Raw genomic sequence first — 27,118 nt, 5'->3', positions numbered from 1 at the left:
TGTTGAAGCTGTTTGGATTTATGTTTCCCAAAGTGCTGAGTCGTGGAGGTGTGTAACAATACCAGTGAAATGAGCTCGCTCCTGAGGACTGCTTCTGTGGAAGACAGGGATTCCAGAGATATGATGCCATTAATGTCCAAAAAGATCCCATTAGTTATTTGTTTGTTGCCATTGTTTATGTAAATCAAATAATGATACCATGCTTGTTATATTATCAGTCGGTTGCTCCACCTCTGTGGTCCAGAATGAAAAATCCCAACAACTAATAAATGGATTACTGTGAAATTAAGTGAAGAAGTACATTCATGGTGCAGAGGATGAATCCTAATGACTTTGGTGATTCCCTCCTCTAGCGCCATGAGGTTAATTTAAATGTTTGTTACATACATTCAAGGTCCCCAGAGGAATAGTAAAAACTTTGTGGATCTGCTGACATTTTATCCAACACCATCATCAGGTCAAAATTTCCATTTTTCCAAATACCTGAGGTAAAGAGATTCCAATTAGTGAAGTGTCAATTAGCAAACACTCGCATGCTAACATGCTAAGATGGTGAACATGCACACCAATATACCTGCTATACATCGGCTTGTTAGTATTGTCGTTGTGAGCATCATGCTGGCTTTAGTTGCTGTCATGGCTGTAGACTCTTCTTGATTTGCTCAAATGCAAATTACTGTACAATATCAGTTAGAGTCTTACAGAGGGGAGCCTGTTGAAACATTTTTAGACCTTGATGTTTTTAATATATAGTGCGCTCACTGTGGACACATTGATAATGAAATTACCACAATATAGCAGAGAGAGCCTGGGGCCGCAGCGTAGGAGTTGGTTCGGCAAATAATGAAGCCGCCGTTTATAGTCTGCTGTGTGCTCTGTACTAGAAGGGAACCTGGAGGTGAATGGGCACATACTCAAAATTGGCAGAAAATTGTAAAGGATTCCTGTGACGCCCCCTATACATATATATTTACAGTATACGGTATTTTCAGTAGCAGTCCACAATACATATGTATCAGAATCTGATGTGACTTTTATGGGATAGGGTATCTCTCATATCAAAGATGGCTCTTTGTAAGTGCCATCTGTCATGATGAGCACAACAAATACATGGCAGCCAGACTGACGCAGCAGAGAATCCTGGTGAGTGTTTTGCTCTTTGGTGACATCTGCTGGTGGAAAACAACACGAACCCTTAAAAATATTTACTTCAAGATAGATTACTGCTGCAGATATAATCTAATAATAATAATCATAATCTATAATATTACTACCATCACAACTACCACCACTGATTGTGATGTTAAATGTCTGCTTTACGACAAAATGACTCGGCTTCTGTTCTGTCTGTCTCTTTTTTAGTTTGCTGTTATAACAGAGGGCAAGAAACACACATTTTATAATATATTTCATTATTATTGTTATGAGTAATAAACAGTGATTGAATGGAACAAAGTACATTTCCTGAAGTACTGCACTTTATTAAAAACGTGCACATTACTTATTTCCATGTTCTGCTACTTTATACTTCTATTCCAATACATCTAACAAGAATATAGGCCGATACTTTTTAATGCACATGGAGTCAAATTATCCAATTTGACCAAGGAAAAGGTTAGAGAGGTTTGTCCCATTAATCATAGGTAATCAAAGGTAAAATGCTAGTTCGACATTGATGCATCATTTTTAACAATCTAACAATATCATAAATATCAGTTACAATAACCATTTTAGAAGAAGTACTTTTATCGTTGACACTTCGAGTATATTTGTCTGATAATACTTAGTATTCTTAAATCGCTGTATTTTCACTTTTGTATTGTATTTTTTTTTTTATCAACCACTCGAATCCAAAGAAAGTGCTGAGATTAACTGATGCTAATGAAGATAAATGTGAAGGCCTCTTGAAATGTACATTCATTTTCTATCCAATAAGCAACAATGTATCACCGACTTTTAACATTCCCTAATTGTTTCAGATTCAAAAGTATTAATCATTATTATTTTGCACTGGGCAGCTCGTTGATAAAGAGATCAACAATCTGTAAACTGCAACGGCTGTTCCATGACACGTTTCAACTTGAAAGAAATGTAAGAATAAACACACTAGCTCAACCTACCTTTTTCTAATGTTATGATATGGGACGTGCTTTTGTCTAATATGGATTTCCACCCTATCTTTGTCCTGTTTCAATGCTTTGGATAGCGAGAATAAAAGTTACATTATTGTACACATAGCCGATCCCCATAGTAGTAAAACAATTGTTTGTAGGATCTTCAAATTGATCGTTGTTGCAACGCTAGAAATGATGCACTGGAACATAATGCAATGTAACTGAATACTAGTCTGTGTGTGCTCAATGGTGGCAAGATGCCCACAGGAGTCTTAATTAAGGGCTGACTAATAGATATATTTTCCATCAATTTCCATCTCAGTGCCACCAGATTTTCCTCATTTACATTTCAATTTACATTAGATTCACCGTTGGTGTCGCCAAGTGGGACTCTATGCATGCCCATGGGGCAACTTCACGGTGACAAGGCTCCAGTAAGTCACTGCTCGGGGCCAAAAAATAGTCCGTCACATAACATTCTCGAAGGGATTTCGGCCTGTTAGCTACACTTAATGAGCATAATATTATTCACGCTCCACTGACTCTGTCTGTTCAGTCTGGAGAAGATCCAAGTGGACACGCAACTGTAGGACTTTAATGACAAGCCGATCCCAGATGTGAGCAAAGTGCTAAAGAGAGCAGGGCACTTAATAGTGACGAGGGATGAGAGCTGGAACTGATAGACAGAGATTCATGGTTTCCAGGTGATAAAATCCTACTGACTCAGAAATAGAAAGGTCGGCGATTCAATCCCCGGTTCCTCCAGTCCATGGCGATGTGTCCTTGGGCAAGACACTTCACCCCCAAATGCTCCCGAAGGCATTGATGTATAACTGGGTTTAAATGTATTTATGTATTCACTCTCACCTGTTCTTTGTTCTGTAGATTCTTAGCTTTGTTTAATCAAGCTTTGAGCTAAAGTTAATCGTCAATGTTGGTCCTCCAGCTCTTCAGCACTAGACTCTAGCACTATTTGGCTACTGTTTGGTATTTCCATCCCTATAATCTTATACAATTGACAGGGTCATTGACAAAAAAAGGATGCATTACTATTTTGTGTTTTAAAGTTTTTGACATCGCTGTAACAAAATTAGCTAGTCTGCCCCTAGAAAGCAGTTTGTTATTAAATCAGGAAACAATGATACATGTTAGTGGGAGTAGGTTCTCTCAGTATATTGGCAGGAAATAGACGACTCATGCAACAGCTCGATAAATCTCACCTCACTGGCACCTTAGCCTACTGAACACCCCTACTGCCACCATCTGGGGAAAATAGGCGTTAAATAACATGTAGACCCATTAGCTTCTCTGGAGCTGTTGTTAAAACATAAGATAAGGAGAAAAGTTAAGCAGAAGCTGATTGTCTTGTGTTGGGGATTTCACCTCGGGCAAAAAGCCCACTGTATAATCTGACTCCAAAAGGCTACACCTCCAGAAGGACCCCGCGCAGATCTTTTGAATTGGAATTACTTTGATGAACAACAGATGACAGACGATCTATAAGTATTAACAATTTATTAAGTCAAGCATCAGAATATATAATGCGTAGATCTATGGTTTCACAGAACACCAGAATTGATTAAGTATCCCTAGCAACAGACACAAAGTCAGGGCTCGGTATACGTATCTCTCCTCTCAGTGGTTGTGAGCCCTGTTCTAACATTTCCCTCTTTCCTTATACTCTCCAATGAGCATTTGACCTCGTCCAGCACAGGGACGCATCATCTTCGCACACACACACACACACGCCAGGGTCGGAGCCACTGTGTGTGTGTGGGAGTCTTCCTGCATGTGGGAGTCTGCCTGCTGATGGAATTCTCAAGGTGTCGGTCCTGCGTCCATTTGTTGCTACACAATATCCAACGGACTTACCCGTTTCACAACACAACCAGTTATAAATTCAAGCTAAACCACCTGTGAGTCAGAGCTTCCTCTTTGTACGGGGAGCGCAAAAGTGCCTCGCCCGGAGCGCTTGAAACCTTTGCTCAATGACCACGCAACACTATTGCAATTGAGCACATACATAATTATTATAAGTTCGATGCCTCTATATATTTTTAGCATATTTCTACAATCCCTCTTTTCACACTGTTTTTAACAGTGTGAATTCTAAATTGCTATATCAGTAGGTAATCTGCAATGTAAGCGTGTAAACAGAGCGAAGGAGCACATAGTACAATTATTTTGACACGTAGAAATGTTTAAACAGTTAGCGCATTTTTATTTGTTCATCGGTTGGGGCAGCCACATCTTGATAATCTAGCGGCTGGAGGCCTCGCATTCCCCTTCTTCAGCGTCCACATAGTCTCCGACAGAGTGTAAGTCAAAGTATCGGTCTGGGTCTTGTTGTGTCAGAGGTTGATACAATTGTTGGCAATGTATGAGAAGCATTTGTCTGGGAACCGATCCCTCTTTTGATAGTGCAGTGGTGATGCACCTTTCTGCGAGTGTACACATACAGGGAAGCCAGCAACAACCACACCAAGCCAATAAAGCTATTACAGAGACCAATGAGATGAACGCGGAAGTGTTTTCCATTTACCCAGTAGGTTGTCTAACCAGTTAGTCCACTCATGCTGGCCTCCGTTCTGTTCGCGCATCTCCTGGGCTAATGTCCTTAGGCCGTTAAGCGCCTTTGTTACGGAGCCATCTGGTGCAGTATTGTTTGGAATGACGGTGCAGCACTGATCACCAAACATAGCGCACACACCTCCTCTTTCTGCCAATATCATGTCTAGAGCCATACGATTCTGATATGTCATCAGAGAGTCGGCTTCTACCTGCTGTGCGGCACGGGTGTAAATAACCATGCGCTGGGCGTTGAAATGGAGCAGATTGATTCGGTTTACATTTGTATTCACAGTTATCCACGGAAAAAAAGAGATTCAAAGCCTGATGCAATTTCATCCACTCATTTGAACTCATTTGGTATGTTCCTAGCTTGGCCTACGATATCCATGTAGACCCCATATTCCTTGTATACATTTAAATCGAAAACTTCTCTTTTGGATCTGTGCCATGGAACGTGGGTATTGAAGCCTGTGCCAAATTGGTTGTCATGTTGCTGTTTGCTATCTGTCCTACTTGAAGTCGCAATCCTCTTTAAGCAAACATAATTATCTTGTAGTCTAGGTACAAAAGTAGGCGAGGTTGTATTGGAGGTTGTATAAGTTCAAAGCCTCTATATATTTTTAGCATATTTCTACACCTGCTATCGGCACAGCTTTACTATCTGAACAGTTTACTTATTTCTCTCAGCAGGTGGGATCATCGCTCAACTGATTTTGCACATGACAAAGTAGTGTTTAATCGTCTCAATAGGCTAGACCAGTGGTTCTCAAATGGGGGTACGCGTACCCCTGGGGGTACGTGAAGGCACTCCAGGAGGTAGGCTACGTGAGATCTTTTTTTAAATTGATTTAAAATTAGCATCCATTCAAAAATCCTTACAAAATACAAAATAGTTACAAAATAGTTATATAATAAATAGTTATATTACAAAATAGTTATATAATAAATATCACGTGACTATTCACGTACACTGGGAATGCAGTGGGTGACGGTCCTACTGGTTTTCAAACCTACTACTGGTTTCCTTCCGTGCATGTGTTGTGTTCGCGTAACAGCAGCAGCTGTTTTCTGCCTCCAGATTCGTCACACATTCACAAACATATCGCTGGGGATCTAAAAGCCACATCTCATATATACTGCGGGGATTACGATTGTATAAGTGTAGCACTACATCACAGCCACGTATGAAGAAATACATTGAGGAAAATATATTTATGGAAAGATCGCATCAACCTGGATTCGAACTCTGTCGAGCAAAATAGTAAAATATTTGAAAACGGCCGCGCTACGCGATCCGCCACTTGCACCTTAGCTTCGCTGTTTAGCGCCTTTCCCTGCAGCTGCCTGATCATGATCTGCAGACCCCCGCCCTCGGTAAACTATCAATGGATAAATCCAAAAAGAGAAAAGTCACGGAGGAAAATAGAGAGTTTTGTTCTGCGTGGACGTATTCATTTGCTTTCACTGCGACCGATGCTGGCTTACCTGTATGCTTGATATGTGGCGAGAAATTTGCAAACAACAAAAAATGTAATGTTGAGCTTCCAGAACAAACACACAGCATTTGCTGAAAGTATCACGCTGGAGATGAGCGAAAAAGATCGATTCCTCAACTGCTGCAGCAAACTCTCCTCTTCATAAGAGTTTGATATTGTTAGAACACGTAAAATAGCAATAAAATGTCAACAAGTGTCTTTATTCTTGTTCTATAATTTCATAAATACAACAAACTATAGTTTTTGGATATATAATATAACTATATATAAAACTTTATAAACTGTGACATGAAATAGCTTTTGCAGCTCCAGACGAATTTTATTTGGTGGAAAATAGGGCAAAATGTCTCTTTGGATGGTAAAGGTTGCCGACCCCTGTCCTAAACAATGATCTTCAGTGTTGACAGTGTTGAGGCTGAAACTGGTGGAGGAAGCGCAAGGCCGCTGCTGTGTTTACTTCTTTCTGCGCAGGCGCATCATAAAGTAACTCGATCCGGTCCAAATTCAAAACAGTATTTAATTAAACAATGACGACTGTAAACTGATGATGACAATTATAATCTATAATACACTATCGATAGTATGCATCTCGAGAGCAGAGACCACGTGCAACTCCCCTCACAGGCCCGACCAAGTCGGATCCTGCAAAGCGAACTACCATGGCCCGGCGCACGTCCTCGCAAACAGTCCTTTCATGTCCTTTGATGGTCGGAAAGTGTCCGAAATCTGTCGTAAAACACAAAGGCCGTCTTCTGGGGGTCAGTGATTGGCTTCCAATCGCTCTGACGCCTCCTTCATCGATCCACTGCTCATCTCAATGGCTGGACCCCTTGTGACATCACCTCTGACATCACCTCTGACCTGCCCTCTGTCCTGCGGCCGCATGGTGTTTACCCAGGAGTCCTCTCTGTTATTTTATGGCAGTCTGCTTCACTTCAGTTGTCTCCGGTTCTCCTCCTCCTTCCTTGGCCATTTGTCCAGCACCTCTGTGTCCCCTTTGATGTCTCTTCCTCATGGCTCAGAACCCCCATAACTATGTGACTGTACTTTGGTTCAACACTTCCAATGATTATGTTAAAAGACTCCTACAAGTAAACTTATTGCAAACATATCTTCTATAAGTAAACATCCTGTAAACCTATATTACATTCCATAAGTAAATATATTTTGACTCTTAACATAATTTACATTCTCATCATTGTGACAATTTTATTCACCACTAGGGGTGCTATAAATTCTACTAAATAATGCTTTTAATTCTTAAATTCTCCACAACAGTTTAATAAATCAGACACTGATGATCTTTTTTTCAACCAAAAATGCTTTGCGCTGGTCAGGGGGTACTTGGCTGTAAAAATATTTCACAGGGGGTACATCACTGAAAGAAGTTTGAGAACCACTGGGCTGGACGACCAGCTAACATGTACAAAGCTGCTTTCATACTGCAATTCACTTTTAATAAGCTGCCTGGACCCTAATGAGGCCGCTGAATAGATTTTGTTTCAGCACTTATTGGCTTGCCAGGCAGGCTGCAAGTTGCATGCAGCCAAGAAGTATACTGAAACCATAACTTAACCTAAATTACTATCATTTTTCCACACAAGCCATCTGACTCAAATGAGTTCCCATTGACCTAAGTGGGTTATTGTGTGATATGTTTGGCTACAGGTTTTTGGGACTTAAGTTCAATTTTAAAGTATTAGGCTAGCATTTCATGCTGCAGTTGCAGTGCTACAGTAGGCTGCTTTTAAAGAGAATATGATTTTACTCACAAAACATGCTAAAAATCACATCTAAAGCATTGTTAGGTTAAACAATAATGCAGATGATGAAAAGAATTACCAACATTTAAATGCTTACACATTCAGGCATCTATAAGAATATTATTTTATACATATTACAATACATTATACAAAGTACAAGAACTTGACTACCATTTTCAACTCAGGTTTATTGCTTGTAATGGAGTATTATTTTTATTTCTACTGTTTTTATTTCTACTGTATTTTCTACTGTACTGTCTACACAAAATATAATTCGTGGGGTTTTGCATAACCTGTCACGATTAGGCTTTGCCTCTGTGTTCTGTGTGTCTGTGTTACTCCTGGCCATTCCTGGCCAGATTCTTGCAATGTCTACCCGCCCGTTCGGCTTGTCTTGTTACTGGTTTCCCTGTCTGCCTGCCCTGTTTCCTGTCCTGCTGGATTTCCTCCCCTCTTCCCTTGTCTCTTCCGTGGATGCCCCATTGTGCCTGTAAGTCTGCTGTTGGTTTTGAATTGCTCATTAAAACAACGTCTACACGCTACTCTGCCTGGTCTGCGCTTGAGTCCTCCACCATGCCCCGTGACATAACCTGTTTTATCCGGCAACGCCCTGAAAGGGATAAACAAGAGAAGAGGAGCACAGCACCTACACGTGGTCGCTTTCATTTCTGCCCTTACCTTTTTCCTGTCAACTGCTCTGAGGAAGAGAGACAAAACTCAGCTTTTCAGTAAGTTATACTATTTTTTTATTCATGTAAAGGTCAGTAATACCCACCAAAAAAGCATTGATTTCACCCTGAAGCAAATCCAAATTGCACGTTTAAATACAGACTTTCTGACGCGCAGAATAATGTCTTGCCAATTTGTCATAACGTGTTGCTTAAGTTTTATTTATCTATATATTTTGTGTATTCGGTACAGCATCCTAAACAGTTAACCTGCATCAGGGTTTCAGGTTTATGTAAGAGGAGCATCCTCACCCGATGGTTTAATGGCGTACTCACGTTACATCCCTCTTTTAGGTCTGCCAGAGTACTCTGCTCGTTGTTTACGCTATTCAATTAATATGTTGTCTTAGAATATGTCTTTATTAGCAAGGGTACACACTTCATTATCATGGATGTATAAGGAGAGGATAGATTAAGCCAAAAATGTTTGACTTCAAAGTATAAAATGAGGAAGGAAACTGAACCTTTTTAAAAATAAATAATGTTGCTTGAGGCTGTAGGGCAGGGGTGTCAAACTCATTTTCACTGTGGGCCACATCAGCATCATAGTTTCCAGTTGTCAGGGGAGGGGGGGGGGGGGACTGCTGAGCGACTGCTGCATCTCCACCACATCCTCTGGTGGAGGTGTGCGCGTGCGGATCGGGGAGGACCTCCGCTGGAGCTGAAAACACAGAGTTTCCGACATCTCAGGGTTAATTAACTCAGAGTTTTCACTAAACCTGCTTCCTGGAACAAGGTCTGCTGCTTTGGTTGGTTGTGTCCATTGTAAGTATTCTTGCCTATGTTGGTTTCTCATTTTAGCTTTTGTTTCTTCACTTGTACAGGTATTTGTCTCAGCATGCTCCTTAAGTTGTATTGCTTGCCTGTGTGAGTCTTTTGGAATCAGCTTTTTATTATTAAAGCTCACCTTTTTTCCCTTTAACCTGCATTTGGGTTCTCCTTTTGAACTGTAAAAACATGTTGGGGACTAAATTCCGCTGCTGAAAATAGTGCCTTACAAATAACATAATCGTGTTTGAATAAAGTTTGCTAAAACTGCAATGCCCAGCTTTTTTTATACAACATTTTTTAAATGAAAACCGAAATGAATGATGTGATTTACATCTTCATTAGAAATGAATTGGCTTTGGGCTGAGTGCAACAGACAAGAAGAGAAGTACTGAGAGATGGAATTTGTTGATATTGATCTTTTTATGTGGTTAATAAATAATACAAAATATATTTAGTAACACCAAATGTGATGGATAGAGGTAATTTAGGTTGAACGTCCACTCTTGGGCACTTTTCAGCGTCAGCTCCAGAAGATGCTGCAGTTTAAAAAGGCTCTTATTTGGAGAGCTATATGATGATATATGGACAATTTTGTTGCAGTTGTCGTAGTTATTTTGATAAAGCAAGATAGTGAATCGTCACTATTTTCATGTTCATCAGGCTGGTGAGGCACCATCATACACCACTGCGTGTGTAGCATTTTGCAGTCACCTTTGACAAAGAGCTGTTGTTGCACCAAACATGCAAATCTGGTAAAACAAGTTTGAAGTTTAGATAGAGATAACAACAGATAACATGCCCGGTTGTAAAACTATGACAAACTTAATGTTGTAATTACAGAGCCTGGTACCTCAGACGTCTTTTGACTGTTGCTGGGAAGGAAGAGCAGCGTTCGCTTTATAAATGAAATATTTAATTTAAAGTAACACAGTGTGGTGGATCTGCAAGATAAGAGTTTAGGCTTACTGTGGACAAAATAAAGAGTGTGGGTTGTGAATTTGGTAGCAGAATGTTATTGCATTTGCATAAGTTTAATTTCATTGATCTTAAGTCTCTAAGTGTCAGTTGTTAGTCAAGTCTTAGAACAGGGGTTTAGGTTTATGTCTCCTATTTGTTATTTCAAGACTCACAATGCACAAATTCACTCTGTGTTACTACTAAGTCAAGTCTTAACAGTCACAGTAGGTTCACCTATACAATCCTCAAAACTCAGTAATAACTCCTATTGGACTTCCTTGTACTTGTAGTTTCTGTCCTCTTGTTTATTTAAATGAAGGTTGACACCTTTCAATATAATGCTGTTCTTGTATTCTTACAAAGAGGAATTCATAGTCTCATTGCAGTAATGTTCCTCAAATGTGTCTTCTGAACTCGTATTCCTAATTCTGCCTCAGGTTGGGAAACTGTGTCGCCTGGGGCTGGATGAACAAGCCAAAAAAAATGAGAGGGAAGTTCTACTTCCTCATCATTGCTACCCTCATCTTCATCCTCTGTATCGCTGTGAGAATACCCAGGATGGACTGGGTCGTCCGACAGATGCGTGGGGCTCTGAACATGGCTTGCCCCTTGCAGATCTCTGAGCGGACCATCACCCCCCTCAACAACACCAAACACTTACTGGTGTCGGCCTACATGGACCAGAGAGTGAATGGCTTTGATGTTCGCATCATTGGAATATTTAAGAGAGACTCCATCCAACCCCTTTACTGTGTTTTCTGCTGTCCAGGCCAGTTATCAAATACAACTCCAGCAACAATTTTACAACACTCGGACAACTTTGGTTTTCCCTACGTCACTACGGATGTAATGTGTCGGATTCCTCAAAACTGCAACGCTACACATGTCAGTCTCCTGACTCAGCCAGGCGGAGAGAGGGTCTTTAACCAGACCTGGCTTCCTATAAGAAACCAGAAAACCAAAGGGAAGGAGGAGGAAAAGTTGCAGTTTAACTTCACAGTCTGCATCTCAAACCTGTTTGGAGGCTTCAACAACGTGCTTCAGTTTGCACAGACCCTGGAGATGTACAGGTAAGCACACCAACAACAGCACAAAGTTAAAAATGAGCTGAATCAACTTTTCAAAACAAACAGGATATTATCAGCTTTGCAAAGGTACTGTTGCAGTGTCATCGCATCATACAGGTGTTTCTGTTCCTGTTGCTGCCGAGTAGGGCTGTCGTATTTCATATGTCGTTATAACCAATGATATTATTTGTGATGCTCTATAAAAGTACATTTCAAAATCTCCAGCAGCCAGTATTTGCAGGAACATATTTTGCTGTTGTTTTTTTTAGCCATGCTTGTGTAGTAGCTCTGGGGGTGTTTTCTTTTTTCTAACTTTGGGTAAACCAATCATTTACCATGTTTCCTTGTGCCAGGTTACTGGGTGTGAACAGGGTGGTGATCTACAACACCAGCTGCGGCCCAGACCTCGACCGCCTGCTGCAGAGCTACAGCCAGGAGGGCTTCGTGGAGATGGTGCCCTGGCCCATCGACCAGCACCTGAATCCATCTCACAGCTGGCTCTTCTCAAAGAGCGGGGGGGACGTGCACTACTACGGTCAGTTGACCACGCTTAATGAGTGCATTTACAGATCCATGGACCGCTCACGCTACGTCCTGTTGAACGACATCGATGAGATTATAATGCCGTACAAACACAACAACCTGATGTCTCTGATGGAGATGCTCCAACAACAGCATCCAAATGTAGGGTAATTCTTTCAGAATGAAATTTTGACTGAACATTTTACTGAAAACCTATTTATCATTTATGTTGTACTGTCTTTCCCACCTCCATGCTGCACCTGCCAAACTCATATTCTGCAGAAGGGAGTATTCCTCATTGAGAACCATATATTTCCCAAGAAACCCTATGAGCCTAAATGGGGTCCCGTGCCTATATGGAGAGGGGTGCCAGGCATTAATATCCTGGAGCGCATCTACAAGGAGGAGCCTGACAGAAATGTATACCACCCCCACAAGATGATAGTTCGGCCAAGGTAGACTGACTTCTCAGACTATTACCAAAATAATTTTATTTTCTATTCTCAAGGCTCACACACAAAATGGTACTACATATATTGTGAGATAAACTGTTTAAAAGTAGTAAAGGTAAATCAGTAGCAGTACTTAATTGATGCTCATTGAAAGTGTGGTTGTGTGAATGTTGTGTGTTACAGGATGGTGCAGCAGACCTCAGTACACGAAGTGCTCAGTATTTTTGGACAAACGTTTAAGGTTCCACCAGACGTGTGTCGGATCATTCACTCCCCAATCAGTACCCCGACAGAACGGCCGCTGGACCAGCTCCAAGTGGACACCCGATTGAGGAACTTTACAGCAAAACTGATCCCCAGAGTGAATACGGTGCTGAGGAGAGCGGGGCTGCTGACTTGAGAGAGGCAGAGATGAGGCAGCAGATAGACAGCCACTTACATGGACATGTGAAGAACTGTGGCAGCAGAGTGCATTGTGTGAATGTGACTTTATCTCCATCTTGTGGTTTCTGCCTCTATGTTCAAACTGATAATTTTGCAACACCGAACTCTCTCATGCTCAACAAGAGTGCATGCAACAATCTTACAGATTTAAGTCAGGACAAGAAAGTCTGAACATTTATTGTATAAATACACTGTTATGTGATACTTGAACATCTTGTTCCCAACCGGTGGGTTTGTTCGATGGGAAAACCTTAAATTTAAAATATAGTGAATTCTCAGTGCCATTTTTTAAAAACAAAATAAAATTGAAAAACACATCCAATTAAACTACTGATAAAACAACAGGACAGTTAGTTTATCAGTATACATATAGAAATATTACCAGGTGAGGTGTTAGTGATCTACAGACAATTATGCTCTAAGTCTAAAGTTTGTTCTATCAGAATAGTTTCCAGTGTAACACATCTGGCTCATAACCCCCTGTTAAACCAAAAATAGCTGACCAGGCTAGCTGTATCCCTCTGTTCCCAGTCGTTATGCTAAGCTAAGCTAACTGTCTCCTGGCTCCTTGCAGCTTCATATCTAACAGACAAATATGTGAGTGCCCAGTTGAATTATTAAATTTATACTTTTCACTATCCACATTTGAAAAACATACACAAATCAATAAAATACATTTCTCTCAGTTCTGTAATGACAGAATATGCCAGGTAGAAATAAAGCTAATAAGAATCGCACTGTGGCCCGTAGGCTACTACTAACAACACACCATCACGAGAGAATGTTTCTTGCACAACCGGTGGAGACAGTTGGTTGACTCGTTTTGCAGGAAATGAAGTTGAATTCCGATGAAGTTGGTGAGCACCTGACTTTTCCTCTAGCACCACCAATGCATTCATTTACCTTGTGAAATACTTCAACATCTACGAGGTGGCTTGGCACCGTATTTTGAAGAGACATTCATGGCTCCTAGACCATTTATCCCATGGTCATCCCCTGAGTTGTCCTTTAGAGGCATCATCAGGTCATAATTATATTTTTTCCAAAAAAAGGTTTCAGGACAAACACCTGCATTACTAATGACATTCCCATTGGCCTCTGCTGTACTTTGTTGTTAGTGCTACTTAGCAAATGTTCCTACACTGAGGCCAAATCCCAATGTCCCCCCTAAACCCTCAAACCCTGAACCCTCAAGGACTCACTGACGTCACCAGGTAAGTGGTTGAGTGTGAGAGGCTGTGAGGGCTTGAGATGGTGTAAATGGGAATGGGACAGCACTTTGCTGCAACATATCACGTTACCATAAAAACGACAACAAATATGATGTATAATTGTGTGTATTTATTTTATACTTTGTACTCCCTGATTTGAACGTCTTCCAGGATCTTTACTCACAAGATGAGAAGTAATTTCATATAATCTATTTACTCGTTTTTGTCAAAACAGCTTCAATGACAAAATCTAATATTTGATGAATAAATAAATAAATATTCTCTGATTTCATGTTTATTTTTTGTTCCATCTTTAACCCTTAATGTTTCTGTGTAAATATAATATTCCAGGCTGAACGCACGTGAGCCGACCTCTTTGTTTACCTTTTTTTTTTTTACGTCTCCATGCATCCACTGGTTACCCCGTGTTTAACGTCACATTGCAATGATTTGTGGGTAATTCCCTTAGGCTAAAGGGAAAGGGTTCATTAAGGGCTCAAAATGTCTGCGAGAGAGCCCTCAAACACTCGATGATTTGACAACGAGACAGCCCTAAACCCTCACGGACTTCGCGGGAGCGCGCCTCAAAGTCCGTGAGTCCGTAAGGGGGGACATTGGGATTTGGCCTAACATTTGCATTTCACTTTAAACACAGCCCGAGAAACTAGCGTGGTGGTTGACTTTCAGTCAATATGCCGAATCGTGGTTTTGTTTTGCTGCCCTCACCTGACTAATATAATGGCAATGGGGCAACAAACAAAGTCCCACAGCAGATTTAGGTGACAGAGGACTATCAAAAGAAGGGCAGCTCCATTGTATATATTCATGGTAAAAGAATTCCAGTAATATGCTTCTCAGATGAGTCTGTTGGAGAAAGTGCTCCGCTGTCCCTGCAGTAGGTGGTGGAGAGGGTGGTCCGGGTTATCCAATATGGATAGTAGTTTTTTAAGTGTCCAATGATGGAGCCGGCCTTCTTAACCAGTTTGTTAAGTCTGTTGGTGCAGTCTCCGCTCACTCAGTAAGCAACCTGCTGATTATTATGTGGTTCACCAGTATTATGAGAGCATGTGTTTAGTACTCTTTACTAGTATTATAAGTATACAACTCTTGTATTTATGGTTTAATGATTATAATGTACCTACATGTTGCGTTACTGCTTGCTTTCACTCGAGTTGACACACAACACTCAGCATGAACCTCTTGTCGCTGCCTGAGGAAAAGCTTGAAATGCAATCCAGAATCGTTCTCATTTCTTTTGCATTCAATGGCTCCCCTCCTATTTTTTTTGCTTCTCACCTATCCATTTAAGAAGCCTTTTTACACTGGCTTTTTCTTTTCAAGAGATACGAGAGGGCTTTTCAAAAGGGTCACAGATGCCATAAAGACAAAGGCAGAAGGATCATGTTCATTGAGACGCCCTATTTCTGTGTTGATAACATATAAAGTGACATCTGGCATGATGAGAGTACAACAAACTCAAAGCAGCAAGAGAGAATGATTGGCAATGTTCACTCTGTGGTGACATCTGCTGGTGGAAAAGGAATTGAACTCTTTAAAAAAAATATTACTCCTAATTACAACTATTATCAGAATATAACTGGCTACTAGTGACTATCACTACAGCTACCAATGCTAACCATCATCATCAACATAAACTGGGGAGTACATACAACAATATAAGTGCAATACAGTCTTGGAATCATATTGAAAAGAAAAAGTTATAATGAACATAAACATACTATAACAAACAGCCTATATATATAGCTATATATATATATATAGCTATATATAGTGTCACGAGCAGAGTTTTACTGAAGGAGGAACGTTTCCCTGATCCCCTCACATCAAAAGTCACATTCAACGCCATGCACTATCATCTCTCTGTCAACAAATGCTGCAGATATATTTGCATGGGTGTTACCAAGCAATGTGGAACCTGTATATTTATCTCAGAGGAGAGTACACTGGTAGCACTTCAATTTCCAAAGGAAATCAGCGAGATACTGTATTTCTGACTGAGGGATAAAGAGTTCAAACCAGGATGAGGTTCATCAAACTCATCAATTCACTGCGTCGCTTTAGGACTTCAAGAGAGATGGGAACATCGACGATCCAACACTTAACAAATAATTTGGATAAAGTCATCAAGCTGGGGTGAGACAAGGAATGATCTGTTACGTATTGGTCTGTGTTGGTTAGATGAAACTCTAGACTGTTGCTGCTAGATGTTTGAGTATGAACTTCATGTCATATAGTTTCTCTACCTTTCTGTATCTTACTTTTTAATATTTTTCCACTTTCTTACCACATCTGTAAAACTGATCTCTGCTTTGATATAGCTCCAGTGATCCTATAGGTTACAGTGTTTGTCTTATACTCGTAACTGTTATCTGAAATCTATTAGGTGTATTTTCTATTCAATTGCTCTATCAAATTAAAAATGAAGCCAAAAGGATGTGAGAGTATAAGAAAAGAGACTAAACAGTGATTGGCTGATGATTTCTGAGCAAATGTGTCATTCCAGTCCGAGGAACATGTGGACATTTTGTACTTAAGGAACAGTACAACAACATCAAAATATACCTAAAGTACCAAAAAGAAACAGTACTCATAATACAAAATGGCCCACTACAGCATGGTATACAGGATATATTGTATTATTGGACTATAACATTTGATGCATAAATGTATAAATCACTTTAGTGTTGCAGCTAAGGTGGAGCTCATTTTAATAACAGTATAAACTTGTAGATACGGGTAGTTTTATCTATAATATTACATCATCATTTATGAGTTGGTTATATTTATAATTTATAATAATATTAATTTGTAAATATACTTAAGTTATTAAATAAATGCAGAGAGAAATTTACAACATATGCCTTTGAGACGTAGAGGAGTAGAAGTATAAAGTAGCCTAGAAATGGAAATACTCAAGTGAAGTACAAGAACCCTTAAAATTAAACACATTTCTTGAGTAAATGCTGTACTTAGTAACTTTCCTCCACTGATTATAATGCAGCAGCTTATGTGGCTTTTGAGTGGCATGATTACCAATTCATTTATTGTTTGCTATGTTATACCATTAACAAAACAAAAACAACACTTATATTACTTTTAATATACATGTTTACTTTATTTTTGTAGTTGTTGTAGTTGTTGTAATTAGTCTCTGCAACAATACATTTGCCCCCGAGCAATAAAGAGTTGGCTGCAGTCCGGGTTTTGACAGTAACTAATGTATTATATACAAAAACTTATATTTCAATTGATACTTGTAAGTATTGTCAGTGTTGACACACCACAGGTTGATAATTAACGAGCCGAACACAGTGAAGTGGCCTAATGTCACAGCTTGTATTGCCTTTAATAGTGCGTTGGTTTGTATGACATGCTTGCAGTGTTATTTGATTACCACGTGAAAGGCTGGGCTACTTACCACAGAGTGTGCACACAGTTGGTCACACCCATATAGGAGATTGTGATAAAGGGACAGAGAAGAGGGCACGAGAGGGTTGCACCTGCAGAAACTACAAAGTCAAGGGTTTGTGTGGTCAAACAAGCCGCACCTGTGGTCGGAGTGTAAGATTGTTTGACGAAATGGCCTATTCTTGAAGGGACTTTGACATTGGATTCTTGGAAGAAGGAGACATTAAAAGTAGTTCATAGCCTATTTTAGCAAGTAGTCTAATAAGTACTTAGTCCAAAAATATTAGTTTCATTATGGAAGAAAGGGTTTTTATCCCACATCAAAGTTAGAAGAAAAGGGCTGAATCCTGTTCTCTGGAGGGGAATTTGACCTTGGATTATTTAAAAAGTATCCAGCAAAAGTACTTCATAGTACTTGTGCAGATCGTTTCAGGAAGTACTTAGTCAAATTATATCTGTATCCATTTCCGCCAGCAAAATAAAATAAAAAATCCACCCAAAAAAAATAAAATCCACCCAAAACAAATTATATATATATCCACCCAGAAAAAAAAATTATGTTTTATTATGATGTCTTTTTTTTGCCGGAAAAAATACGACATGCAATTCTACACAAGGTAACTATTACTGGTGACTTCTGTAAATGTTAGATGTTATATATCATTATAAGTATTAATATGTAGAATTGCATGTCGTTTTCATGGAAAGACTGGCGAGGGGATGAAGTTACCTGTGACGATCGTCACTGAAGAGCATGCGCACTTCTAATCTCTTTTGCTAGCAAAAAAAAAAAAAACATCATAATCTCTTTTTTTTTTGTTTTTACTTTTTTCTGGCTACAAAGAAAAAAAAAAAAAAAAAAACATAATCTTTTTTTTTTTCTGGGTGGCTATATATATCATTTATTTTTTGGGTGGATATTTTTTATTTTCATTTTTTTTTGGGTGGATTTTTTTTTTTCCTTTGCTGGGTTTCCATATATATCCGACTCATTATGGAAGAAAGGTTTTTTAGGTTTTTTAGTCTCGGTCCCTGGAAATTTAAACATCGGATTATTATAAAAGTACACAGTAAAATTTGTTAATTTATATTATTTTTGATTGTATTCTTAATATTACTTAGTCCAAACAATGGGCTCATAAATTACTGTTCTGTTCCTTAATTTTAAAAAACCTAAACCTAAACCAAACGCGATGTTTTACTTTGAAATCCAGACCGGGAGTATCCTAATAGGGATTTGCGGTAGCTTTAGAGTGGGCGAATATGTAATACTTTACATATGAAACTTTATTTTGATTCTATTTAGTTAATTTCACGGAATAATATAAGTATTGCTGTGATTTCTTCTTGTGAGACTTTATTCGAAAGTCCAACAGGTCTGCTCCATTGCATTACCGTAAAGAATGTATCAGTCGCACACTCAACACAGCTGAGTCCACTTACACGCGAGAAGCGGTGAGATCATCCGCAGTGAAAGACTCCACGTAACGACACGGGTGTCTTCAGCTGCTATCCTCCTACGACAGGAAGACTAAGCTTCACTTTTTTTTTGGTGAGTATTTTCATAACGTCCCTCATATTAGCATTAACATCAATATAGTTTTGGCTACAAACGTACTTTCCATATCTTCCTCTCTCTATAGTCACTGTAAAACGCTGCGATATTCCGATAGGCTCCTTTTCCAGTCTTAAAATACAATTAGAACAGAACATTATAACACGTAGAGTGCGGTTTATAAATCACTGTTTATAAATGTTTGCTGTTTGTGTTTTAATTCCCTGCAAATGTATCTTCAGATTATCTTGTTGGAAATGCACCTTTTTCAGTTTATAGTCTCGTGTGACAGTGACAAGGAAAAGATGCATCATTTACTAATACACAAATAATACGCAAAACAGTACAAGTCCTGCAAAAGCTGACTGAAGCATTGGCAATAAAATGTACTCAAAGTAAAACAATGCAGAGTGGCTACATGGCTTACTGGATCATAATTATTTATGTATTAAAAGTGATACTTTAACATGCCATTGTAACTACTTCATATACCTTTGGTTGTTTACATCTGTTACAATGGATCATATTTTATAGACTGATCATATCTTTTCTCTATCAAATTTTAATTTGAAAAGTGACAACTAGCTTTAGCTCTTAAATAAATGTAATAAAGTACAATACTTCTCTCCGTAATGTAGTGGAGTAGAAGCATAAAGTAGCATAAAATGCTACCTCAAAATACAACTTAAGTGCTGTACTTGAGTAAACCTTGTCACTTTCCACTGCATACTATTATGTTGTTATCCTTCTAAAAATCTGTCCAGTCTACAATGAAAGAACACCACAACAATACGTTACTTAATACTGCAAAAGTGAGCTCTTCTAATGTCCACATGGCCTAGTTATTATTTATTTTGGGAAGCTCTCCCCATGTGTTATCTTCGGCTTTGTCCCAACATATGAACAGTATCCTTAAGCGCACATTGATTTTTCATTATTGATTTTTACTCAGTCTAAGATCAATCCGTGTGTATGCTTCCTAGCGTTTGTGCTCTTAAGGTTTGGTTGCTCTTTCTTATGAAAACATGTCATAACTTATCTGTAAATAGCAAGTGTCCCCCCTTCCCTCTTGTGCAACATGTTTGGCAAAGATTACAATGTCTGCTGATCTCAGCCGGATAAGATCTGTAGAAAAACGTCTGGATTGGTCAAGTGACAATATGTCCAGCACAAACTGAGAAAATATAAAGGGAGCAGGTAAATGAGCAAAACAAGCTTTAGAAAGGCAGCACAAGACAGACGTTTTACTCAGCAAAGCAGAAGTTAAATCAATAATCAAAAGAAACATTAAGGAACGGCAGCATAGTTGGGATGTAGGAGAAACGGGAAGACATCTTTATGCTGTTCAGGGAGAAGTTGGCAAAGGGAGGCCATCTAGAAGAAGCACCACAGAAAAAAACATATTAACCAGACTGAGGAAGAAGGTGTTTTCAGTTATTCTGGTTGTAGTGACGGATTCCAGCAACTAGCCACTCGGCTGGGTGCGGCAGGAGGTCCTGTTACTTACTCCCTACAACAAAGAGATTTCAGGTTTATCACACTTTTGGGTGAGGTTTAATGTTTACAGATGATTAATGATTATACAATAGCATAGCACTTCTCTTCCTGGTCTCCCTCTGGTGTGTCTGGCTTGCGGTAAAAGCCGTGCGATCTCCCCGTTACACATGCCTCATTACCTGTTAGTTGCACCTTTGCCCCAGATATTAATTACCTGCCACAATACTCCACACTGTCACATGTAGTCAACCTGAGGTAGGCTCCCAATATACATTTATAATACCCAGATCTAACTAATGGCTCCTACACTGGTTGATTGGACTTTTTCTCATGACTTTGTGGAGTTGAGTGGATCCGATTGGCCTTCCCGGGTGGCACTTGGTTGTATGTGACATCTGTAATTGCTTTTGGCAAACATTTAGGTTTAAATTTGACTTTGGATTTGCAGACATCTGGACTTGGCTGTGGGAATACTCTGCGAGAATATCGATCGACGGCCTGTATATGTCCGTAACGGTATTCTTTCACGTATTCCTTGCCGGTCAGGATGGCAGGGAGAGAAGGATATAGTGATAGCATGGAGGTGAGGAAGAGACAAGACGTGGAAAGGAGAGTGAGTGGAAAGTAGGGAAGAAGTTGGCATGTCGAAAGAACGAGAAAGAATGAAACAGGTTTGGGTGAAACTGAGGACAAAGAAGAAATTTTAGAGCCGAAGGTGAAAATACTAGTGATACTGATACAAATAATTGGAGCACAAGTCATAAGAGAAATGACGAGGGGAGTAGAACAAAAGGAAACTGGAACAATTCTGGTAGAGTTTGATGTAAAAGACATTCCAAGGGAACTATATTTTGGATTTGGTAAATGCAATGTAAGGGAATATACTCCTAAACCCATGAGATCTTTCAACTGCCACGAATTTGGGCATGTGGCAAAAGTGTACAAAGGAAAGAGAAGGTGTGCCAGGTGTGGAGGAGAACATGAATATAGAAAGTGTGGAGAGAGTCCAGTGCTGCAACTGTGGAGGGAAACGCTGCATTGCATATTGGGGTTGTGTAGCAATGAGACGAGAGGTGGAAGTCCAACAAACAAGAGTTAAAGGAAAAGTAACTTATGCAGAAGCAGTTAAGTTGGTGAGGCAGGAGAAGCAGTCCGAGGAGCTTAGTCGCACATGACAGTGGAGGCAGAAAGGAATGATAAAATCAGGGGATGGGCAGAGAAGGAGAAGCTGGTGACTTTCACAGGGGTGATAAACACAACTGCTGGTTGAATATTCAAATAATCGTCAAAGCAGCAGTACATCATCTTGATATGTGTTACTTTTATAAAACATAGAGTACTGGGTATAGGGCAATACATGGAGTATGTGGTAGTGGAAGTGTGGGTTGAAAGGAAGGAATTTGTGGTAGTGAATTATTATAATCCATGTTTGAAAATAGAATTAAGCAAATTGGAAGAAATAGAAGGGCAAGTATAGTATGGTGTGGGGACTTCAATGCACATAACACATTATTATAACACAATAACTGATGGCAATGGTACAAGCCACAGAAGAACGGTTAGATGAAAGCAATTTAGTCTGCTTAAATGATGCAAGTAAAACAAGGATTCATATCAATACAGGAAAGGAGTCTGTACTAGACCTAACACTAGTTTCTCATAACATTGCCGCAGTGTGTGACTGGAAAGCGTATCATGAAGAAGCCATAGGCAGTGATCACTACCCAATATTCTGTAAAATATATATTCATACAGCAGTAACGGAAGTAGACAGGGGTGGAAAATGGGTTTTGGGGAAAGCCAACTGGAAAAGATTTAAGGAAGAGAGTGATGGTCATCTGAGTAAGATTAATGATGATATGCCTATAGAAACTCTAAACGGATATGTGGCCACAACAAGCTCTATAGTGTACTTATTACCCTTTTGAATGATCCAGTAAAGCAGCCTCATGTTAGACCTCACTCCAGTTATTTTTTCCCCAAAGCAGCGGCATGGCTCGAGGTCCAGAATTAAATATTTCAACAACTGTTACGGTTGACATGTTTGATTTTTAGTGGAATGTCTCAACCATCAATGGATTGATTGCTTTGAAAGTAGGAACAGACATCCATGTTCCCCTCTGGGCGAGTTGCAGTTATGTTTGCGATCCCTAGACTGTTCATATAGCGCCATAGACGGGTCAATTAGCCCATTTGTGTTTAGTTCTAATAAGCATGTGCATGCATGCATGCTAACACACCAAACTAAGATGGTAAACATAATAGTGTTTATAGTGGTTTTTGCCCATTTTTTTGCCACATTGTAAGTTATATTGGCTAAATAGCAGAATCAGCCTGAATGACGAAAGTAGACTTTTTGAAATGTAAAAAGATAAACACTTTAATCAACATCTCTCTGGTAACAAAAACACGAACATTATGAGAAAACAGGTTGACAAAGATGTGAACCTCTCTGCACTGATCACATTCACAGTTGTTAAGCATATTTCAGTCACGACAAATGTGTCTTCTGAACTCGTATTCCTAATTCTGCCTCAGGTTGGGAATCTGTGTCGTCTGGGGCTGGATGGACAAGCCAAAATATCTCAAAGGGAAGTTATACTTCCTCTTCATTGCTACCTTCATCTTCATCCTCTGTATCACTGTGAGAATACCCAGAACACCCAGGATGTACAGGGCCGTCCCACAGCCGCGTGGGAACTTGGCTTGCCCCTTGCGGCTCTCTGAGCGGACCATCACCCCCCTCAACAACACCAAGCACTTACTGGTGTCGGCCTACATGGACCAGAGAGTGAATGGCTTTGATGTACGCATCATTGGAATATTTAAGAGAGACTCCATCCAACCCCTTCACTGTGTTTTCTGCTGTGTAAGCGAGTTATCAAATACAACTCCAGCAACAATTTTACAACACTCGGACAACTATGGTTTTCCCTACGTCACTACGGATGTAATGTGTCGGATTCCTCAAAACTGCGACGCTACACATGTCAGTCTCCTGACTCAGCCAGGCGGAGAGAGGGTCTTTAACCAGACCTGGCTTCCTATAAGAAACCAGAAAACCAAAGGGAAGGAGGAGGAAAAGTTGCAGTTTAACTTCACAGTCTGCATCTCAAACCTGTTTGGAGACTACAACAACGTGCTTCAGTTTGCACAGACCCTGGAGATGTACAGGTAAGCACACCAACAACAGCACAAAGTTAAAAATGAGCTGAATCAACTTTTCAAAACAAACAGGATATTATCAGCTTTGCAAAGGTACTGTTGCAGTGTCATCGCATCATACAGGTGTTTCTGTTCCTGTTGCTGCCGAGTAGGGCTGTCGTATTTCCAAAAAGTCAAGTTTCAACTAATTCTAACTAACACATAACTAGTTCTAAGTGAACCAAACATTGCATGAGTCTGACATACAGTGTGCTGCTGTCACATATGCTAACTTAAAGTGTTATCTAGCCCTCCAGATAGTTTCAGTTTTACTTGTCTGGGTTTTGAGCTATCCATATATCCGTCAAGTTTCCTCCTCGACCCAAACAAAACCTAAAATGTCCGTCTCAATCTTAAGTCGTTATAACCAATGATATTATTTGTGATGCTCTTTAAAAGTACATTTAAAGCAGCCAGTATTTCCAGGAACATATTCTGCTGTTGTTTTTTTTAGCCATGCTTGTGTAGTAGCTCTGGGGGTGTTTTCTTTTTTCTAACTTTGGGTAAACCAATCATTTACCATGTTTCCTTGTGCCAGGTTACTGGGTGTGAACAGGGTGGTGATCTACAACACCAGCTGCGGCCCAGACCTCGACCGCCTGCTGCAGAGCTACAGCCAGGAGGGCTTCGTGGAGATGGTGCCCTGGCCCATCGACCAGCACCTGAATCCATCTCACGGCTGGCTCTTCTCAGAGAGCGGGGGGGACGTGCACTACTTCGCTCAGTTGACCACGCTTAATGAGTGCATTTACAGATCCATGGACCGCTCACGCTACGTCCTGTTGAACGACATCGATGAGATTATAATGCCGTACAAACACAACAACCTGATGTCTCTGATGGAGATGCTCCAACAACAGCATCCAAATGTAGGGTAATCCTGGTTGATTAGCAAAACCTTAAGATTATATTTGATGTTGATTTAATATTTGTATTGTCTTTCCATCTTCCATGCTGTATTCATGTAGACAGGAGTGTACCTCATTGAGAACCATATCTTCCCCAAGAACCACTTTGAGCCAAGTGGGAGGTTTCACCTGCCTCGATGGAACGGGGTGCCGGGCATTAATATTCTTGAGCACATCTACAGGGAGGACCCCGACAGAAAGATATACCACCCGCACAAGATGATAGTTAAGCCGAGGTAGGCTGAAAAGTAGCTCCTTTTTATAAAACACTATATTAGGTAAAGTTTTTATGTCATAGTTAAACATGTTCAAATACAGTACAATCACGTTGAGCAGTGACATCTCATACAACATGCCAGAGTCCCAATACATATGTGGTTATCCTGGTTGAAAGGAAAGCTTCCTCAAAGACTGTTATGTGTCTGTGCACCACAGGTTGGTGGACTGGACTTCAGTGCATGAAGTGATCAAGAATTCTGGACAACAGTTCAAGGTTCCAATGGACGTTTGTCGGATTATTCATGTTCGCGTGGCCCTGCGGAAGTCGTTGACGCTGGAGCAGCTCAATGAGGACAAACGACTGTGGGACTTCCAAGAAAAACTGATTCCCAGTGTGGACAAGGCGCTGAGGAGAGCTGGGCTGGGGCAGAGCTGATGGAAGGGATGGACAGACCGACATGTGTGATAGCAAATGTATACTGTGATTTAGTTAATGTGCCTTACTCACTAACTATATGTGTGACATATGATTGTGTACCTAAGAGAGTGGTAACAGGACCATATGGGATATCTCTGTCTTTGCTTTGATAAGGGGAAGTACCCAAATGGGGGTTGCATCCAGAGAATGTTTAGGTGTGAAGATTCCCAGGGATAATCAAAGGTAATAAAGACACATGACTTTGTGTGACAAGGCTCAGAAGATGAAGTGGATAACTGAAGGGATCAATGGGAAACTTGAAACTGCTGATCAATTGTGATAATGTAAATACCTGATGTTTATAAGCAAGAGAGACACTTTGCTCAATCTCTGCGGACTGTGTTGCAGTCAGTATGACGGTGAAGCCTTCTCTGCGCAGAGAATAAATACTTTAAAGACAAACTTCTTCTCTCAATGTTTCTTGTTTCAGTATTATAGGACACACTCTGTACTAATGAATAGTTTTTCCACCACACATGCTGAACGGGTTGAATGTGACCCTCGCCAGTGGTGGACATGTCACTACCATTGTTTTCCAAAATGTCGTCCTTTTTACACTGAAGGGCCACCATACTGCCGGTGCTACTGCTATGAGCTTCACTGAATTGAATGCTGCTCCGTTGTAAATATTTCAAGAATGCCCAACTTTAGAAAAATGTTCATGTACAATGAGTGTGACTAACTGGTTGTGACCAGTTGCAATCACCCTCCCCCTGCCTCTACTTCCTTGTTTTTTCAAATTCAGATTCTGGCACTTCTCACACCCTCTCACACCTTATGAGCACGCACACTTCATCAAAACGTTTTTGCTCAACATTTCACTTGTTCTTTCGTGCATGCACATGCAAGCGAGACTTGGAGTCCCCTACCGAGGCAAGCAGCTTTGTGAGGCTGTACTTCGTCACGGTGGTATCAGACACACCAACATTTTGAACCTAATGGATGTCAGGTGATTATCAAAGTTAATACAAAATTTGGGAGAACATGAATGATTGAAAAAGTGTTGACTAATATTCCAGTGCGGACCAAAATATGTGTGTGTAATAACCGACAAACTGAGAGCGTGACTTCTTTTCACTCCTCTTTGAACTTCTAGCAATGAGCCTAATCTGGCCACTATACTGAACTTCTATTAGACAGTCTCCTGCAGGTTTTCTTTTTCCTTTTTCCTCTTATCTGGTGTACTCAATCCTGTATAATTATTCATTTAACTTACAACTTAAGTGCTGTACTTGAGTAAATGTACCATGTTACTTTCAAGTGCCTACTGTTATATTGGTATCCTTCTAAAATATGTCCACAGTCTACAATAAAACTGAAAGAACACCCCAACAATACAATTTTCATACTGCAAAAGTGAGCTGTTCTAATCGCCATACATGGCCTAGTTATTTATTTTGGGAAGCTCTCCTCTCCTCGTTATCTTAGGCTTTGTCCCACCATATGAACAGCATCCTTACACTCAAACGCACATTGATTTTTCATCATTGATTTTTACTCTTTCTAAGATCAATCAATGTGTATGCTTCCTATAGTGTTTAAGAATTGGTTGCACTTGCACAAGGCACTTGTTGGGCAAGTTTCCCTCTTGCCCAACATGTTCGGTTTGCACAATCCCACGTGAAGTATTTCATCTGTTGTAAAGCCACGTTTAAAGTAGTCTTCAATGTACTCACAATACATTTCCATGTCAAACAGGGTAACCAGCCAAAGAGCTGCTTCTATGACTGTT

General features: G+C 40.1%; 2 protein-coding genes across 2 annotated transcripts; both read left to right on the top strand.

Annotated features, from left to right (window-relative positions):
- Positions 1–8,637: 8,637 nt before the first annotated feature.
- LOC306706852 (uncharacterized protein) lies at positions 8,638–14,325 on the top strand. The gene is made up of 5 exons (XM_079174084.1): positions 8,638–8,672; positions 10,838–11,470; positions 11,821–12,151; positions 12,272–12,444; positions 12,625–14,325. The coding sequence occupies exons 2-5, from the start codon at positions 10,866–10,868 to the stop codon at positions 12,839–12,841; spliced, it is 1,326 nt and encodes a 441-aa protein (XP_079030210.1). The 5' UTR covers positions 8,638–8,672; positions 10,838–10,865; the 3' UTR covers positions 12,842–14,325.
- A 1,795-nt stretch (positions 14,326–16,120) lies between these two features.
- LOC306707689 (beta-1,4-galactosyltransferase galt-1-like) lies at positions 16,121–25,750 on the top strand. The gene is made up of 6 exons (XM_079175253.1): positions 16,121–16,250; positions 18,880–19,077; positions 23,116–23,751; positions 24,320–24,650; positions 24,750–24,925; positions 25,125–25,750. Exons 3-6 carry the CDS (start codon positions 23,144–23,146, stop codon positions 25,342–25,344), a joined length of 1,335 nt encoding a protein of 444 aa, XP_079031379.1. The 5' UTR covers positions 16,121–16,250; positions 18,880–19,077; positions 23,116–23,143; the 3' UTR covers positions 25,345–25,750.
- Positions 25,751–27,118: the final 1,368 nt, after the last annotated feature.

The sequence above is a fragment of the Pholis gunnellus genome (genome assembly GCF_910591455.1).
Source record: "Pholis gunnellus genome assembly, chromosome: 15".
Taxonomy (NCBI): Eukaryota; Metazoa; Chordata; class Actinopteri; order Perciformes; family Pholidae; genus Pholis; species Pholis gunnellus.
This window is presented reverse-complemented; position numbering and strand designations above follow the sequence as displayed.

Excerpts from the sequence above, each read along its gene's own strand:
- LOC306706852 (XM_079174084.1), top strand. The coding sequence starts at position 10,866 with ATGAACAAGCCAAAAAAAATGAGAGGGAAGTTCTACTTCCTCATCATT. Across the intron at positions 11,471-11,820 it reads CAGACCCTGGAGATGTACAG|GTTACTGGGTGTGAACAGGG; the intron begins GTAAGCACACCA and ends TCCTTGTGCCAG. Across the intron at positions 12,152-12,271 it reads TCCAACAACAGCATCCAAAT|AAGGGAGTATTCCTCATTGA; the intron begins GTAGGGTAATTC and ends CATATTCTGCAG.
- LOC306707689 (XM_079175253.1), top strand. The coding sequence starts at position 23,144 with ATGGACAAGCCAAAATATCTCAAAGGGAAGTTATACTTCCTCTTCATT. Across the intron at positions 23,752-24,319 it reads CAGACCCTGGAGATGTACAG|GTTACTGGGTGTGAACAGGG; the intron begins GTAAGCACACCA and ends TCCTTGTGCCAG. Across the intron at positions 24,926-25,124 it reads AAGATGATAGTTAAGCCGAG|GTTGGTGGACTGGACTTCAG; the intron begins GTAGGCTGAAAA and ends TGTGCACCACAG.